Here is an 18,247-nt window from a genome sequence, read left to right on the forward strand (position 1 = left end):
TCTAATGGGCCACGATTTCAGAGAAAAATGAAACCCCTTTCCAAAAAAAAAAAAAAAAAAAAAAAAAAAAGAAAAGAAAAAAGAAAATATCTAATAAAAAATTCGACATTTCTTCAAAGTCTACCCAGGACTCTAGTACTCCTCCAAGAGTCTTCAAATTCCTATATAAGTGTATCATCTCCAAGACTTTGTTTTTCTAACTTTTGAAAAAGTTACTTCTAGCAAGTGTTAAAGATAAAATATAGGTAATAACCAGAAAATATACTCTGTAAATTATTAGCAAAAAATTCCAACATTTCAAGCAACTAGTTAGTAAAATGAAATTAGTTTCTAAAACTTATATAATTGGAACAAATGGCATAAATCATAAGTATAGAAACCACTATATTTTTTAACATATATTTCCACTGCTACCATTCTATGATCAAGGCAAGGTATCTCAAGCACTCCAAAGTTCCATTTGTCTCCCCTGCCCAGACCTCCAAAAATAATTACTACTACACCATTTATTACCATAGCACCACCTGCCTTTGAATTTGACATGTATGAAATGTTCACATAACTTTGTCTTTGGCTTCTTTCTCACAATATTATAATATTGTAAAAGCCATTACGCTTGCTGCATTTCCAATTAGGTTTTTAACAGTTCATTTGATGTATCAAAATACTTTCCCTAAATTCCTACCATTATTCACATCTACCTAGAATTTGACTAATGTAAGAGTCAACTAACTAATGGTCAGAATGTAGCTGTTACAGATGAGTCATTCTGCACTAGAGTTTAGCTTTACAACCTGCTACAGTCACAATTTCCTGACTGCTATAGAGACTGCAGGTTTCTACTCAGAACTTTGATTGTATTTGCCTTTTACAAGTGTTGTTCCCACTGTGTGGTTTTTCTCTTCACTTAAAATCTAAGCTTACTGCAGATCTTAATGACAAGTCAGGCAAAAGCCTCCCCATCGTCAATTTCTTAGGCAACTGAACATTCAAAGGACTCAACCAAAACCAGCATTCAGTCACTATTTCTTCCCTGATACTTTGTTGCCTCTGGGCATTTGAATGAATGTTATGGCCTGTATCCAACAAATCCCCACAATCTCTTGGGTTTAGTTGGGGTGTTTGGATAAGGATCAATATATCATAGTGTGATTCCCCTTAGGCAAGTGTTCAAGATGGAATATAGATGATAATCAGTAAGTATACTCTCTAAATTATTAGTAAAAAAAAATCCACCATTTCAGGCAACTAGTTAGTAAAATGAAATTAGTTTCTAAAACTTATCAGTTGAGTAATTAATCTACTGTGTGGTTTCATCTGCTCCATTTGTCTGTGGGATTACATTTTAGTCCTTTAGAAACTGTCAGCCTTCATGACAGTTAATCCCAGTGGGAGAGAATTTCCAACACAGTGATTAGATTTTTATGCTAGTGGGTAATTTATAGTCAATTTTGAAGCATTTCCTTTTTTTATTACGTATTTTCCTCAATTACATTTCCAATGCTATCCCAAAAGTCCCCCATACCCCCCCTCCACTTCCCTACCCACCCATTCCCATTCTTTTGGCCCTGGCATTCCCCTGTATTGGGGCATATAAAGTTTGCAAGTCCAATGGGCCTCTCTTTCCAGTGATGGCCAACTAGACCATCTTTTGATACATATGCAGCTAGAGACAAGAGCTCCGGGGTACTAGTTAGTTCATCATGTTGTTCCAACAATAGGGTTGCAGATCCCTTTAGCTCCTTGGGTACTTTCTCTAGCTTCTCCATTGGGAGCCCTGTGATCCATCCAATAGCTGACTGTGAGCATCCACTTCTGTGTTTGCTAGGCCCCAGCATAATCTCACAAGAGACAGCTATACTTGGGTCCTTTCAGCAAAATCTTGCTAGTGTATGCAATGGTGTCAGCGTTTGGAAGCTGATTATGGGATGGATCCCTGGATATGGCAGTTGAAGCATTTCTAAAGCAAGATTTTAAAATATAGAGGAACTCCTAGGTGACTTTCTTATAATATGCTTGCTAATAGATTCATTTAAATATTAAACATAGAGATATTCAGGTATAATATGTTCTAAGCAAAGAATAACTATAAATTACCATGGCTTCTTGGATTTCTTTATATAATTAACTGTCCTCTACTATAAGAAATTTCTCTCAAGCCATAGAACCTAGTCCAAGATAAGTAATATCAACTTTAATTTTGTTTTTACTTAATATTTTATGCATTCTGAAAATTACAGTTGTTAATCTCTTCTTACATATAAATGTATATACATATGCAATTGTTTCAAAAGGTATTACAAGATGAAAACCAAACTTCACTGTCTCTGACTCCAGATATGAATTATAATTGCTAAAGATAACCACATATCTTACTTCGTGTTCAGAAAGGGGACAATTGTTTATGTTTGTTAGTTTACAGTGTGTGGGGAACAAGAAGTAGCACACAGAATACTCTTAAACAGAAAACAGACCAGAATAAACCAGAGTTCTTGAAGCTTAAAAACAGAATAGTATATTAGATCACACCCTTTTCTGAGGTAATAAAATCCATTTTAAATTTTTCTTTTGCCTACACCTCCCTGATAAAATAGATGGTAGAACAATTCAATATTCCCATTATTAAACAAGGACCTGACATACTAATGGCATCCATGGAATATTGCCTTCCAAAAGCAATTATAATTCTATATATATGTAATTATTTTATATAAATGAATGTTTGACTGTATGTATGAATGTATGTATGCATGTATGTATGTATGTATGCATACCATGCGCATTGGAGGCTTTGGAGACTGCAAGAGGAACTCAGATCCACTGGTATTTGAGTTTCAGATGTTATGAACTTTCATGTGGGTGCTGGAAATGGAACCTGAATTCTCTACAAGAACAACAATGCTCTTAGCTGTTGAACCATCTCTCTGGCCAAAAGCAGTTCTAATTCTCTATCTGAAATGTAATACTAAAACTGAGATTTGGATTGCAATTACTTTTGAAGCCTCACTGGTCTCTTGATGCAATACTAAGCAGAAATTGAGTTGAAAAGACCCCGAGAAGACCATCTTACTACAGTGAAACAAGAGATGCTTAGTTTCTGTTCAGTCAGGTTCTGTTGTCTACAAAACGGAGATTATAAATTTCATTGTGTAGACTTGTGTTCATATCTCCCATCTGACAGCACACTGGTATGTCTGGGGGCACAGAGTGGGGGGTATGCACAGATAAAACCTGGGGCCACCAATTCACTTACTTACCTAAATTGTGGAGGACTGTGAGCACCAATTTGCACTTGTTCTCTGGCAGCTTCTGGTCTATAGGAATTGCACCTTACCTAAAAGATAGAGACACCCCAGTAAATATGCTTCTACTCCAACTGTACAGTTTCTAGTTTCTTAACACATCCAAGTTGTACTGAAGAATAATTTTGGGATTCATAGAGAGCAAGAAGTTTGAGTGAATCAGATAAAACATTGAGCAACAGCAATATCTATTATTCAAGTCCCCAGAGCAGCAAGTTTTTTTCAATGTGAATTACACAATTTGAGTAAATAGAGAAGGTTTCCAAGCAAATGATTTAAATCAAGAGAATTACATGTGCCCAAAAATTAGTGAATGTATTCATGTTATTAATTTGGTGTTTTAAATAACCTTTATCAGATTTAACCATATTCATCTCAATGAAAAGATAAATAAAACATGTCATGGTTTAGTACAATCAGGAGGCTTACTGACTGTAGATGCTCCTAGGTGTCTTTCTTCCCTCATCCTGGTCTGGACTTGGGAAAGGAATACATGTATCTATTTCCTTTGAAATTAGACATGACTAACTTGTTCTGACCAATAAACTAAGAAGTTATATATTCTGCTTCCCAATAAAAGTTTGAGAAATCTTGGCATCAATTTTAATAGTTTTAGGAGCAATGTAAGATGTAGCATTAACAGTCAATGGGGTTGAGTAGATGACTCAATCTGCAATACACCTGATACAAGTATGAGGACCTGAATTCAGATCCCTAAAACCCACATTAAAAAGCTGGGCATGATGGCATGTACCTGTGTCCCAAGAGCTGGGGACAGAGCATAGGGGTGGTTGTAGAGAAAAGCTGAGTTCATTGCCAAGACAGCCTAACCAAATTGATGATTTTTAGATTCAGTGAAAGGCCATTTATCAAAAAATAAAGATGAAGAGCAATAAAGGAAAAATATTTGACATCAGCTTCTGTCCTCTGTGCACACATGCATATATCCACACTAACATGTACACACATCAACATAAACATACACTCACAACTAATAAAAAGTACTGTTTGGTGTCCATGAAAGTGAAATGATGAAATACTCCAAATAAAATACTGTCAAGATGAAATACTTCAAAACCCAATTCCTTCAGTAAAAACTATGGTCAGAGCCTCCCTGATGACATATGCTGAACATGGAGCAAAAGCAAGAAATACACTCCTGTATTATTTGCTTCTGAGTATTAACCTACTTAATACTCATTTGAAATAGTTCTTGAAACATGATGTAAGCTTAAAGTATAAATACCTCTAGGATACATGAATATATAGGAAAGCATTTGAAATTGAAAGGGAAATTATAAATGATTGAAGGATGGGGAAAACATTCAGCTTGGTTGAGCGTCAGTGTGTAAGTGCCCAGAGAGAGAAAGGTTCATGCCATATTTCTAGAGTACTGATCAGCAGTGTTATAACTATGTTTAAACATTGCTCTTGGACAGAAAAATAAAACCATATTTTTGAAGGATTTACCTGGCAGAAGTATATATAGGAAAAAGAAGGAAGTAAAGGCTAGTTATTTTTAAAAGCTATTAATGTCTATTAAATAAGTATAAATAGGCATTGAAAGAACCAGAAGGATAAAAATACATGGAAAATGCATGAGAAACAATTTTAGCAGGTCATAGCAACAGGTATAGGTATAGAGGACAAGAAAGCTAATAGCTTACTGCTATTTTGATAATGATAAATCATCTCTCACCATATTTATGAATATGATTTTAAAGATGTTTTAAGATTAAGATTCCTTAATTTTCTCAAAATCTAGCTCATAGTAGCATGTGGTGGTTTGAATAATGATGATTGGCCCTCATAGACTCATGTGTTTGAATACTTGGTATAGGGAAATGGCACTATTAGGAGGCATGGCCTTGTTGGAGTAGGTATGTCCTTGTTGGAGGAAGTGTGTCACTAGAGGAGTGAGCTTTGAGAGCTCAGATGTTCAAGCCAAGTGTCATATATATTTTGTTTACATTGTTTATAGCATTGCTTATGTTTCATAAGTTATTTAAGAGGTTCCTGAACATTAAGGTTGTTACTATTTTCTAGTACATTTCCAGGATAGAAAATAATATTTACCATGTAAACAGAATTCCTCCAATGTACCAAGAGTAAAAATATCTGTTCTGTAAGATTGGGGGCTGCCTTAAAAGAAATTTCTCAATAGAGATTTTAAAAAACAGAATTATTCTTTTACTACCGAATTTCTTTGGTTTGACAAAAATGTTGTATTTAAAGATGAATACATGTGCATCTTCTCATGTTCCCTTTACCCCACATCCCACCACGTGAGCAAAAGTCATTTGCCCTCCTCAGCAAGATAAAGGTTCTATTGCAGGTTTTTGTGCTGGTGACATATTCTTTTCAGTGTTTACATGCCTGTAAAGTATACACAGAGTTACTCAAATAACAATGTCATCTGTATACCACTTCTATATATTACCACATCTGTATACCAAAATCATATAATACACCATCTTTTAGGACATGCTTCTCTTCACAACAGACTGAAACTTGGTATGCCATTATGCACATTTCCTGTCATGTAGATTTATTAATAAAATATATATCTCTCTTTAAAAAAATCAGACATCAAAAATTTAAATAACAACATTTCTCTCCATTAGTTTATCCCACTTACAAAGAGTTGTTATTTTGAACTAAAATGTAAATAGTGGGAACAGATAGATCCTTGTATTTTGTCCTCTATATAAGAGCTCAGTAAACTTCTTCTGTAAAGATAGATTTGAACCTTTGAAAACCATAAGAGCCCTATTTCAACTATTCAATTCTGCCATTTTAATACAAAACCAACCACAGATAACAGATAAGTTATCTAAGTCAGAGCCTTTTTCCAATCAAAACATGATTACTTTTAAATGAAAAGAAAAAAACAAACATATGCCCTTATTTGGTCCTGTTTGCCCATTTTAACCAGGAAATACTATTTTAGGGGTGTGCTCTTTTAGATACTTATTCTTATATCTGACCCAATACTGACACAAGATTAAATATTGGCTATAGTCAAAGTCATGCCAGTGAGTTTTTCCTCCAAACCTTTGATTAAAGGCATAAGTTAATGACATACATTTTTCCCCTGTGATGCTCTATCCTCAGTTTACTCACATGAGCATAACTCAGGAAGAAGAGCTGATTGTTGGTGAATGTGATGCCTGGTAGGAGGGGTTCTTCAACTCCCTGTCTTCTATCATTTATCCATTTCCTGTAAGCCTAGTGACAGAAGCAGAATAGGTGATCATCATCAATAAGAGCTTTTCTCTTTTCACAATCAACACAAAAGTATTAAACACATATTCCTGCCATGGGTATGATGCACTGTGTTGAGTTTTCCTTTAAGAAAACAAACACCTGGAAACAAAACCAAGTGCCACATCATCTAATGGTGAAGCAGGTAGATCTGCAGAACTATACACCTCATACTGCTAGCCAGATATGGTGGTGCACATCTGTCATCCTAGCATTTGGAAGGCTGTGACAGGAGCATTTCCATGAGCTTGAGGTCAACCTGAACTACAGAATGAGACTGTCTCAAAAAAGAAAAAAAAATCAAACTGACAAAAAAGGAACCTTACACTCTATAAATAGCAAAGCAAAGCTCTTTAATAGGTGTTCTTTCCATGCCAAAGAGGGACAAACAAATTTAACACCATGTACAACTGCTTTAGCAATAAATCTGGGTGGGGTTGACATATTATTTTTCTTGTTTTATCAACAAGAAAAGGTATTTTCCTTTTCATCATCATCTAATAAAATAAAATACATTTTAACTAGAATATAAAGAAAGATAACACTTAGAATCAACCTAGTTTTTAAAGTAAATATATTCAATTTTATGCAAATCTTTCTATGTTATTGTTGTGTTTGTTTCTTAGCTATACACTGAGAGATGATGCAAAGACACTTATGGACTCTCACTGGCCCAATATATGAAAATGAATAGCCTCTAGCCATAGGTTTGAAATATGAGGCTATAAGATTAAATGATAAAGAAGGAAAAAGATAAATCTTTACTTCAAGAAAATTCACATAAATTTAGCCCCAAGAAGAGTCCTGTGGCATTCTTTAATATGATTCTGAATATATTGTCTGAAAACTCTATTTTAAATATATAATTGTTAATAAGCATTATTATTTAGAATGACTTGATACTCCAAAAATAAAAAAGTGCAACTCTATCTATCAGAGTATTAACACAGTCCATGTAAAAATATAAATGTATTTTAGTGAATTCAAAACACCATAGTTGTCAACACTGAGTTGGTGCTATACACGGAGCTGTACCTATGCATGCTTTCATAAGTTTTAAAGCCCAGTAAATGTAATGGTAAGTACCCTAAAAGCTTCTCGCAGACCCCCATTATCAGCAATATTTTCTCCCAGGGTCCTCTTCCCTTTCACCTAAGAGAAAGAAAATAAGAATGTGTTTCACAGTCAACTACCATTCAGCAAAAGACATGTAAATATTACAGGAAGAAAACATCATATTTTAAAGAGAAAATTACATACAATAAATAAAACTTGGATATGATGTGTTTTGAGATAGTAAACTAGCCCAAGCAAGATGTTTCTGAATGTGGCCATTTTTATCTTGCTACTCTGCATTACTTTCTCAGCCATCTCTTTATTCACGCTAATTGAGTCAGCTTCAATAAAACATTAACAATATTCTAAATGGCTCTGGTTTAGTGGAAGAAATAGAAATGTCAATATCCAGAGGACTGTCTCTGATTGGCTCACATAATTTGAGGGTTTTTTCCTATTGTCTCTGTGTCTCTAAAAGTTTGCCATCCACATAGGAACAAGATTTTAGACCCAACCATTATCATTTTACCTTCAGCTATTTCTATGAAACATTGAAAGGAAAGTTGTTCTCTTTGGGAAGAAAAATGAAAGAGACGTGGTACAGACTACAAGGTCAAGGTTTGAAATATGTATGACACCCAGCGAAGCATGGGGAGACATTCTTCTAAGCTTAAATGAGCTAGGATGGAAATAGTCTACGTTTATACATGCGCAGCCAAAGCTAACCTGCCATTTGCTTTTGTCTAGACAGGATTTTCCACTTGTCAGTGACTGAAGGAAAAATCAAAAGAACCATGTCTTGTGGCATATAGAAATTATATGAAATTCAAATCAGTATCTATAAATCAACTTTCATTAGCTCACAGCCAAGCCCACTAACATACACAGTCTGTGTTCCTTTTTTTGCTACAAGAGCAGTTTAGTATTTGCTATCTAGATTAAGGGTATGATAACCCTAGTACAGTAGGCAGAATTATGGCTTCTTAAAGACATCCACATCAAAATTCCCAGAAATTCAGGAATAAGTTACCTAACAATGGCAAAAGTGACTTTTAAAATGTGATTAAGTTGAAGAACCTACCATACCATAATTATGAGTGTCCTTATAAAAGGAAAAGGAAGACCAGAGAATATCAGAGTGGTACAGTGGTCATTGTTGGCTTTTAAGAAGGAAGGGGTCTTAGTTACTGTTCTATTGCTGTAACAAGATGCTATGACCACAGCAACTTTTATAAATGAAAGCATTTAATTGGGTACTCCCTTACAGATCAGAGGTTTTTTTTTTCCATTATTGTCATAGTGGGACACATAGCGGCATGCAAGCAAACACGGTGCTAGAGAGGTAGCTGAGAATTCTATATCTGAATCAGTGGGTAGTAAGAAGAGAGCAGACATACTGGGCCTGACTTGAGCTTCTGAAAAGTCAAAGTCGAAGCCCTAGTGACACATGTCCTCCAACAAAGCCACTCCAACAACATCATACTTCTTAATAGTGTAACTCTATATGAGCCTATGGGGGACGTTTTCATTCAAGGCACCACAGAAGGGATCATAAGCCAAGAAGTGTTGATAGCCTCAGAAACAAAGAAAATGCAGGAGACAGACTCTTCCCAAGTACCCTCTACAAAGGAAGACATCCATTCTGGCATCTTTCTTTTAGGCTACAGAGACTTGAGTCACACTTTTGACATATAGAATCTTGTGAAAATAAATTTGTTTTTTTTTAAGTAACTAAGTTCATAGTAATTTTCTATATCAGCAAGAGGAAACTAGTACACCCTACTCCCACGCCACAGATCCTACCAAAAACTTACTTTTAAGTTAGCCCAACTACTGATGTATCAAGCAATGCTAGCAAATAAAAATAAATCTTAAGGAAACAAGATTCAGAATGATCACCCAGAACCCCTATCACCCTTTGCTTTATTCTCCTAAAGTTATCATTTTGGCTCTGCTTACACTCTTTTTCTACATCCCAGGGATATGAGGACTATTGTCAACACTTTTGTTTAAAAAACAAGCATTTGAAACTCAAAGCAGGCCATGGATTCAAAAAAAGAAAGAAACTAAAAAATAGTTACATCATAAGCCTTTCCTCCTTCCAACCCTCCCCAAGTCTCCCCCTCTTGTCTCCCTCTCAAATTCTTGGCCCCTGTTTCTCTAATTGCCAATTCATAGAAAGCTACTTGTATGCATATGACTTCAGAGCCTCCCAGTGCTTTCCCTTCTCTACCAAGAATTTGCAACCACTTGAGCCTATGGAAGTAGCATAGGTCACCTTCCAGTGACTAACTGATGTGCTGGTAGAGCTGCCAGCCCCTTATCCCTGAGCTGAACAACTTCTGGAGTGCATTCTCTAGAATCTTATTTAGTATCAAGAGTAACACTCAGTTTCCCTCAGAGCCAAGGGCAGCCTTTTCATGAACTGTTTTCTCTGTGAATCACTCACTTAAGGAGTCCCTTCTTGGATTTTGATTATAAGGAAGTTGCTCTAAGACAGAATGATTAAGAAAAATACATTTGTCAGGTATTCAAACCCAGGTAAACCTCTGTTGCTGGAGCTCTTGTTGTATAACACATGCTTTCTCAAGTCTCATTTATTTTTATTTTTATTTTTATTTTTATTTTTATTTATATACATACATGCTTGAATCCATCTCCTTCCTTTTCATTCTAAACTTTACATCGAAATTACAGACTTCTGGAGTGGCCTCATCCCTCTAATGCCTCATACTTTGAGCCACTGCAGAAGAGCACAGGAGACCAGGCTTGACCACTATAGATGCACTGCCTACTGACATTCTGCATCTGTGGTGACTCAACTAAGTTCTTCCTTAATCACTGCAAAGAAAAATCAGGTGCAGAGGACAGACTCATACAAATGAAGCCTGGAAATAAAATCTGACCATTTATGTCTACAAAAGAATCGCATACGCATAAACACACAAGCACACACATGTGTGCGTATGCACACACATACACAGAGGCATTTCCATTTAATCCCTTCTATGGGAATGAGACTGAAGCAGTTTTCTGATGATTAAATGAATTTATATTGAGACAGATATGCTCTTATGATCATTATCCCATTTTCAAAATTACATCTCAGTATCTGACACTTTGGGCAAACAAATAGATGCTGAAGAACATAATAAATATATATTTGATGATATAATCATATATGTATGGATAAACATAAGTAAATGAGAGCATGCTACAGTCATGTATGAGTATGTCTTGGAATCATACAATTCTGAACTCTAAAACAGACTCTACAGAAAGTGAGTTATATTAAATTCTACAAAAATAAAACTCACATTCATAAAGATTTAAATGTATAATATCAGAACAATTTTAAAAACTTTCCTGGGTGAAAAATAAGCATCTCCTGTGATGGTTTGAATGAACTTATATATTTCAATACTTGGTCCTCAGTTCATGGAACTGTTTAGGAATGATTGGGAAGTATGATTTTGTTGTAGGAGGTGTGTCATCAGGGGATGAACTTTGAAGTTTTAAAAGCCCATGCCATTCCCAGTTAGCTTGAATCTCTCTCTCTCTCTCTCTCTCTCTGACTTATGGTTCTCTCTGACTTATGGTTGTTATCTCAACATGTAAGCTCTCAACTATAGTTCCATTACCATTCCTGTCTATCTGCTGCCATGCTCCCCATCATGATAGCCATAGGCCGTAACAGTCTGAACTGTAATGCTCAAATTAAACGCTTTCTTTTTTTATAAGTTGTCTTTGTTGTAATGTCTTATCAAAGCAAGAGAAAAGTAACTGAGTAACTTCCTATCCAATCTGAGTACAGGAGACATCTTCATAGGCCAGAAAACAAAGACAAAAGGTTATTTTAAGAGAGATTAAGTATCTTGGAATTTTAAAAATGTTTTGATTTTGTGTGTCGAAAGATAGTACTGAAAAAGAAATCTTAAATGATGAGTAATACACTTGAGGGAGATACATATAAGGGGAACAACAAGTTTTAAAGCCCTTTTATTTTAGAGGCTCTCATAATTGGCAATAAAAGGTAAAGTTCCATAGATATATACATTTCCATCCATCACTGGTGAAAATATGAAATTTTATTCTAGTGACAATAGAAATGTATCCCACAGGAAAAAACCATATGCATAAAAAGTGTTTATCACATCAGCCTTTCTAACTGAAAATTATCCCCTTGGGTAAGAGGTTAGTTGACTAGGTTATGGTATTCACACCAGGAATTCTTAGGCCATCGCCAGAAGCAATTAACTAAAGCTGCATGTGTCTGTCTTTACCTGAACACTGGAGAAAAGTGTAGCAGGGTTATTAACACAGACTACGGGCAGGGAAGATAAGAGAAAAAAGGAAGGAGACAAAAATAAAGGCAAATAGGAAAGGGACAAAATTTTACATCCTCAGAATATGGATAAAATTGCATTTATCTTCATGTAAGACTATATACATACGTATTATGACACAAAATGAACATTTCAAATGTGCATTGCTTTTGTTCAAACTTTTAGAACTAAATGCTTGATTCTCAGATTCTTTGGTTCAAAGTGATGAGATGGTATTTCAGTTAATAACACCTAATAATGGTTTGGGTAGAATTTTTTTGACAATGTGAAATGTAGGAGATTTTTAAGAATGTTGTGCTTATTTGTGCTAGGGGATTTGTGATGTCACTAATGTGTAAGCCTGTGATTCTCCAAATTCAAAGTCTGTTAGAACTACCTGAGCACATGTGAATGACTCCCAGACTATCAGGCTAGATAGTCTAAAGATTGAGAAGGTCTGGGAAAGAATCAAGAATTTGTATTTCTAACAAGTTGTCAGGGAAGGCAGATGTTGTGGATCCCAGAAGCATGCTTAGAAAACCAATGGACTAAAGCAAGCTAATGTCTAAATGAAGAAAAATGGCCCACAAGGCTTCCCCCACACAGGCACACAGCCACAGCTGTACTCACATTTAAGCCGGCTTTCTTCCAATAATAGTTGCTATACTGGTTAATCATGCATTTTGTTTTTTCCTTAAACTTTTCTTCTGATTCCACAGACCACCACGGATCAAGGTTTCCATTTTTATCATATTTTCTACCTGACATAAAGGAAGGTTACAAGAAATCCATGTTACTTCATAAAAGCTGAAATCGTCATCTTTCCTTTTCTGTACCTGGACATACTTTCCAAACTAGTCCTGACAGCACAGGATGCTGTCCCTGAGATTAGCTCCCACAACATCTCCAGTGTCATGGATTAATTTAATTGTAAAAAGCAGGGGAAGGAAGCAAAGAATTGAGGGAGTTCTTCCCTTGAAATGAACAAAGGACATTTTAAAAATGAGATTCATCAATTTAACACATGCACCAGTCTTCTCCAATCTTGGCTTCCTTTTTTCATCTCCTCTGACCTGAAAAGTTCTCTGGCAAGCAAAATTAGTTTCCTTCATCCAAAAAGCAGAGGTAACTGAAGAACCACTACCAGTGAAATTCCAAATAATCCATAGGAACAGCCCTAGTGAGTCATCCAAACCATAGGACCACAGAACCTGACTCAGCCCTATAGCAACCTGCTTCCTCTAAGTTGCCAGGAGCCAAGAGACACATAAACCCTCTGTTATGAATCATTCCACAGTCATCAGTGTGGATAGAAGACCCATCTGTCCTGCTTGGATGAGGAATGTTGCTCTAAAAAGAGAACTTGGAACAGGGATGGAAATCTCCAGAACGTAATGGGGGAGGGTTTCTACATGGTCTCTCATTCTTCATCTTCTCTATACCCTCCAGAACAATGATTTGGGTATACGTCTCCTATTTTCAAGGATACTACTAGAATCAAAGGCATGGTTTGACTTTAATTACACAGAAAGTTCCCTACCTAAGTCTCCAAAGAAAATGCTAGTAAGAAAAAACATACATGCAAGGCCCTCTAAGCAAAAGTATTCACTGGAACAGTCCAAAGCTCTTCAGCAAGGCTGCTTGTTATTAACACTACCCCCCAGAAGTGGAGTTACTGTCCTCCAACCACTAACACATTGGTCATCAGTTACTAGGCCTCTACTCATATGTGCAATACATTGTGCTACACACTGTTCCTAGGATAAAATCGCCACCATTAGATTCTATCCTGTGAGCGAGACCTAGAAGAAAGGTCCAGAACCAATCAAGCACCATGTGCCTTTGTTTCTTAGTTAAGAATCTTCTCTTAGATAAACTAACTACTCAATGGCAAAAAGGCTAGCTTGAGAACTCTGGTGATTAAAAGTCAGTTACAGGAGCAAGAGATCAGAGGAGCAAGAGGTGGTGAGACAAAGAGGGGATTAAGGAAGTGTTAGTGAGACCTAAGAAGAATTATTCAGAAGAAAAGGAAGCCAATTTCTCTCTTATCCCAGAATGGGCATCCAGAAAAGGATGTTGGAGATTACCTGGTCTTGCTAGGTTTTTAAGGCTGTCTACAAATCATTGTGTTAGTCTGAATGCTATTTAAGTGCAAAAGGGAAAGAGGGAGAAAGGGAGACAGAGACAGAGACAGAAACAGAAACAGAGAGACAGAGACTGTCCAGTCTCTGAAAATTAAGAAGAAAAAACAAAATGATGATTTAAAATAACAACTCTTGGCCTAGTAAGATGAATCATCAGGTTAAGCCACTTACTACTATGTCTGGTGACTTGATTTCAATACTCTGAAGACACATGGGAAGGGGAGAACCAATCCTGCAAGTTGTCCCTTGATCTACACACACACACACACACACACACACACACACACACACGCTCACTCACATGCACACACACACACAAAGTGTGTCATAAAAACTTTTAAAAAGGATAACTCCCAAAGGAGATACTTTTAGTTGTTATCTCGCCTTTCCCTAGAGCATATTTGTACTGTTATTAACTGTGAATATACGCCGATATAAAGAAAAACAGGAAAGAAGCACTTGAGATTATACAAAGCAATCAGGCAGCCAAGTTCCCAAGGCTAACTTCCTAATTAAGCAGCACATACAATCATCTCAGGGGCAGAGCTCACACCTCCAGAGAAAACATCCTAAGATGGCAAGGAGGAAAAAACAAAGAGGGAAAGCTACAATATAATTCCTGGAACTGCTGCAGCAGCCCCAACAATACTGTTCTGAATGCAAAGAGGCTTTTATGGAAACTACAAAGTCTTTCTTTTTTTTTTTCCATTTTACCCTGATCACCAACTGGAATAGTTATTTATTGCAAGCTATCACAGCAAAACATGAGAAAAGTTTGCAATCAGCAATCATAATTTTTGGGATAATCTTCAATCTATGATGATGCCACTATGAAAAGATAATAACAACAATTAACACCATACAATCAACATTATTATAAAAAGGAACATCTTATAAAAGGAACTAGCACTTACCATTATTATCAAATCCATGTGTAAACTCATGGCCCACAATTACTCCTATAGCACCATAACTCAGGGATCTATGTCATAAATAAACAATTTGGAAAAATTATAGATATGAATCTGACAGCATAATCCTTTAATTTTTTAGTGAAAAAAACAAGATTATAAACAGTTTTTAGTAATATTAACAAAAATCTCTAACAATCACATACAAAAATGTATTTAACAATTCTTCTAAACATACCCTTCTAATCAAAACAAAGAAGTATAAATTCTAACATTGTCACAGTGACCTTATATGAGCTTTAGTGCCCTGCATTGTGAAATAAGGGATGTGAAAAACAACATTCCTAAAGTCCTTTCCAGTCTCAAGACATCTGTGGTTTTATATCTGTTGCAGTGACAGTTTGCATTTAAATACCTAAAGATGGGCTTGAAAATATAAATAATATAAATATACTATTTATTTTTTTCCTGAAAACTTGCTGCAAAGTCACTATAATCTTAGCAGTTAAATTGTTTTCTAAATGTAGTCATAAAAAAAGGAAGAGAGTGGAGCTTAAAAGGGATCTGTCTGTTTGGAAATTAGTCACGTTCCTCTGTTTCTGTGACAGACAAGCTGACAGCTGAATAGCAAAGACTGTGAAGCCTTAATCAGATTTTGGGCAAGTGTTATATTATTTCTCTTCACTTCTGAGAAAGCACGTGGTAGATTATCTATAAGGATAGCCACCACCAACACCACCTACCCTTAAGTACACATGTCCTCTCTTCTCCTACCAAGATATGTTCTATTTCCTTGTCCTTGATTCTGCTCTGGCCATGAGACTTGTAACCAATAGACTACATAGTATAAAGGGCCAAGGAGGCTTCTAGAACTAGACCTTAAGACACCTTGCACTTTTCACCTGCAGCCTTTCTTTAAGTTAGCAATAATGTAAAGAAATTTGACAGCCTGGTTGAAGGGCAAGTGGCCTGATAAAGCAATGGAGAAACTCCAAAATGTAAGGGATTCTCGCTGAAGAAAGAAAGACCCTTCTGGGCCCCATCCATCAGAAGAGCAGGAAGGAGTGAAGGTATTCTAAACAGTCTAGCTCAGTGGGGCAAGCTCAAACCAAACTGTAGAGTTTGGGAGCCAGTAAATGACTGTTTGGCAGTAGTGATGGTTTAAATAGGTTTGGCTCCCATAGCTTCATGTGTTTGACTATCCTTAGCCCATAGAGAATGGTATGTGCCCTTGTTGGAATAAATGTGGCCTTGTTAGAGAAAGTATGCCACTGGGGTGAGCTCTGAGGTTTCCGAAGCTCAAGGTAGGCCTAGTAGTTTGCTCTCTCTTCTTCTGCTGCTTGCTGATCCAGATGTAGATTTCTCCACTTCTTCTCCAGCACTAACTATGTAGGGTTTTGTGACGCTATACATCTCACCATGATGATAATGGACTGAACCTCTGAACTATAAGCCAGCCCCAATTAAATGTCGTCCTTTATAAGGGTTACCATGACCATGGTGTCTCTTCACAGCAATAAAACCCTAACTAAGACAGTGGTGCTTTATTATACAGCATAGATAATTGGAGCAAAGTACAAAGAGAAAAGTTGAATAAATCAATGAACTTCCCAGATGCATGTGTCTAGAATTTTCTCTCTAGCATAATCTCCATGAAAACAAAATCCTCATCTTATTTATTCACCACTAAATTATCTGTTCCTAGTAAAACAATAAGAAAATTAACCGTGACTTAATTCATGATTAATTAGCCTTACCATGTCATGTAAGGGACACATGTGTCTTACATGGAAACTATGTAAATCAGTTAACCTATAGGTAAAAATTATAGACAATTTAGAATCTTTATTATAAGATTTGTAATTATGCTAAAAATATTTCACAGTTGGTCCCTGGCATACAACATCAAAGTCATTCAGCAAACAGAAAGGACAAAAGCTGGAAAGAACAGAATTTTTTGAAGTAACATGTTATTACAGGACATAATGATCCTTAACATGCTAATTGTTTGTCTTAACTGTACCCAAGGAAGTGCTGTTAAGATTTAATTTTTCCCCTTGGTGGCAATTCTTTCCTTTGTTATTTCTTTCCTGCAAGGTAATTTGCATTTGAAAAAATGTTTCCTACTGTTTTTCCATCATTACAAACCTTCATTAAAGAAGTAAGAGTAAAATTACACATTTCAATCATAGAGCTATCATAGCCTATGTGGGACAAACTTGTAATTTCACGCGGTGCTAATTTTTTGCAGCAGTAGCTAGCACTGTGTGACCTGCAACATTTTGATTTCCCACATTTCTCAATCTTCCACACACCCTCAGTCACTGCTATTGACTGGGTAAATTTAAGGGATGGGCAATGGGAACATATAGAAAGTACTGTGCGATAAACGTCCCTTCAGAAGGACTGCTCCAACAATTTTTTTATTTGCAAAGCATGATAGGGAATTCCAAAATGATTGAATCATTGTAAGTCTCAATTCTCAGTCACAAAAATGACAATCCTTTGGACAAGAGACAAAGAAAAAGCTATTTTGTATGGCTAAACCTTAGAATGGTGATGTTTTATAGTATTGCTTTGATATCCTCTATATTTCCAATGCAAATTATTTAAATTAGCATGCCATAAAAAAATCAACTTATGTGTCTCTTAGAATACAACTGGCTGGGCAGAAACTGGGGGGCTTCCTGCATTATAAATCGAGTTCTCCAAAGGGGAAAGGAACAGTGTTACTTTACTACCTCTTCAGTCTCTCTTTACTTATCATCTGAGGCCTTTAACACATACACAAGATTTGATGTCAATTATAAAACAATTACACTACTGTCTGCATTCACTGTGACCTCAGGCTGCTATCAAGTAGGGGGTACCTTACTCCTGTATCAGAAAATCATTTAAAAAAGAGAGAGAGAGAGACCTCTGAGATGACAGTAGTTATAAAATCCTTTGCCAAGTTCTTTTTTTATTATTTATTTTATCTGCATGAGTATTTTGCCTGAATGTATGTCTGTGTACTATGTGTGTACCTGGTACCCATGGCGGGTATTGAATCCTTGGGATCTAGAGTTACAGATGGTCGTGAGCATCATGTGGTATTAAGAATTGAACCCAGATCCTCTGGAAAAACAACCAAGTGTTCTTAACAGCTAAGTCATCTTATGAGCCCTCTTCCATGTTCTTGTTTTTCAATCATGAACTAGAGAACAGCATTTCCCACAGAAACATAGAAAGAAGAGCCTTGATGT

At 36.2% G+C, this 18,247-nt stretch overlaps 1 protein-coding gene across 1 annotated transcript in view; it reads right to left on the bottom strand.

Moving 5' to 3' along the window:
• The window catches only part of Phex (phosphate regulating endopeptidase homolog X-linked), a 238,258-nt gene that overhangs the window by 6,134 nt on the left and 213,877 nt on the right, over positions 1-18,247 (bottom strand). The window contains exons 17-21 of the mRNA XM_021152917.1: positions 15,006-15,073; positions 12,578-12,708; positions 7,653-7,718; positions 6,426-6,530; positions 3,258-3,334 (exon numbers count right to left, since the gene is read on the bottom strand). Coding sequence (XP_021008576.1) covers positions 3,258-3,334; positions 6,426-6,530; positions 7,653-7,718; positions 12,578-12,708; positions 15,006-15,073 — 447 coding nt within the window. The remainder of the gene's footprint in view (positions 1-3,257; positions 3,335-6,425; positions 6,531-7,652; positions 7,719-12,577; positions 12,709-15,005; positions 15,074-18,247) is intronic.

Source organism: Mus caroli, chromosome X (genome assembly GCF_900094665.2).
Source record: "Mus caroli chromosome X, CAROLI_EIJ_v1.1, whole genome shotgun sequence".
In the NCBI taxonomy this organism is placed as follows: domain Eukaryota; kingdom Metazoa; phylum Chordata; class Mammalia; order Rodentia; family Muridae; genus Mus; species Mus caroli.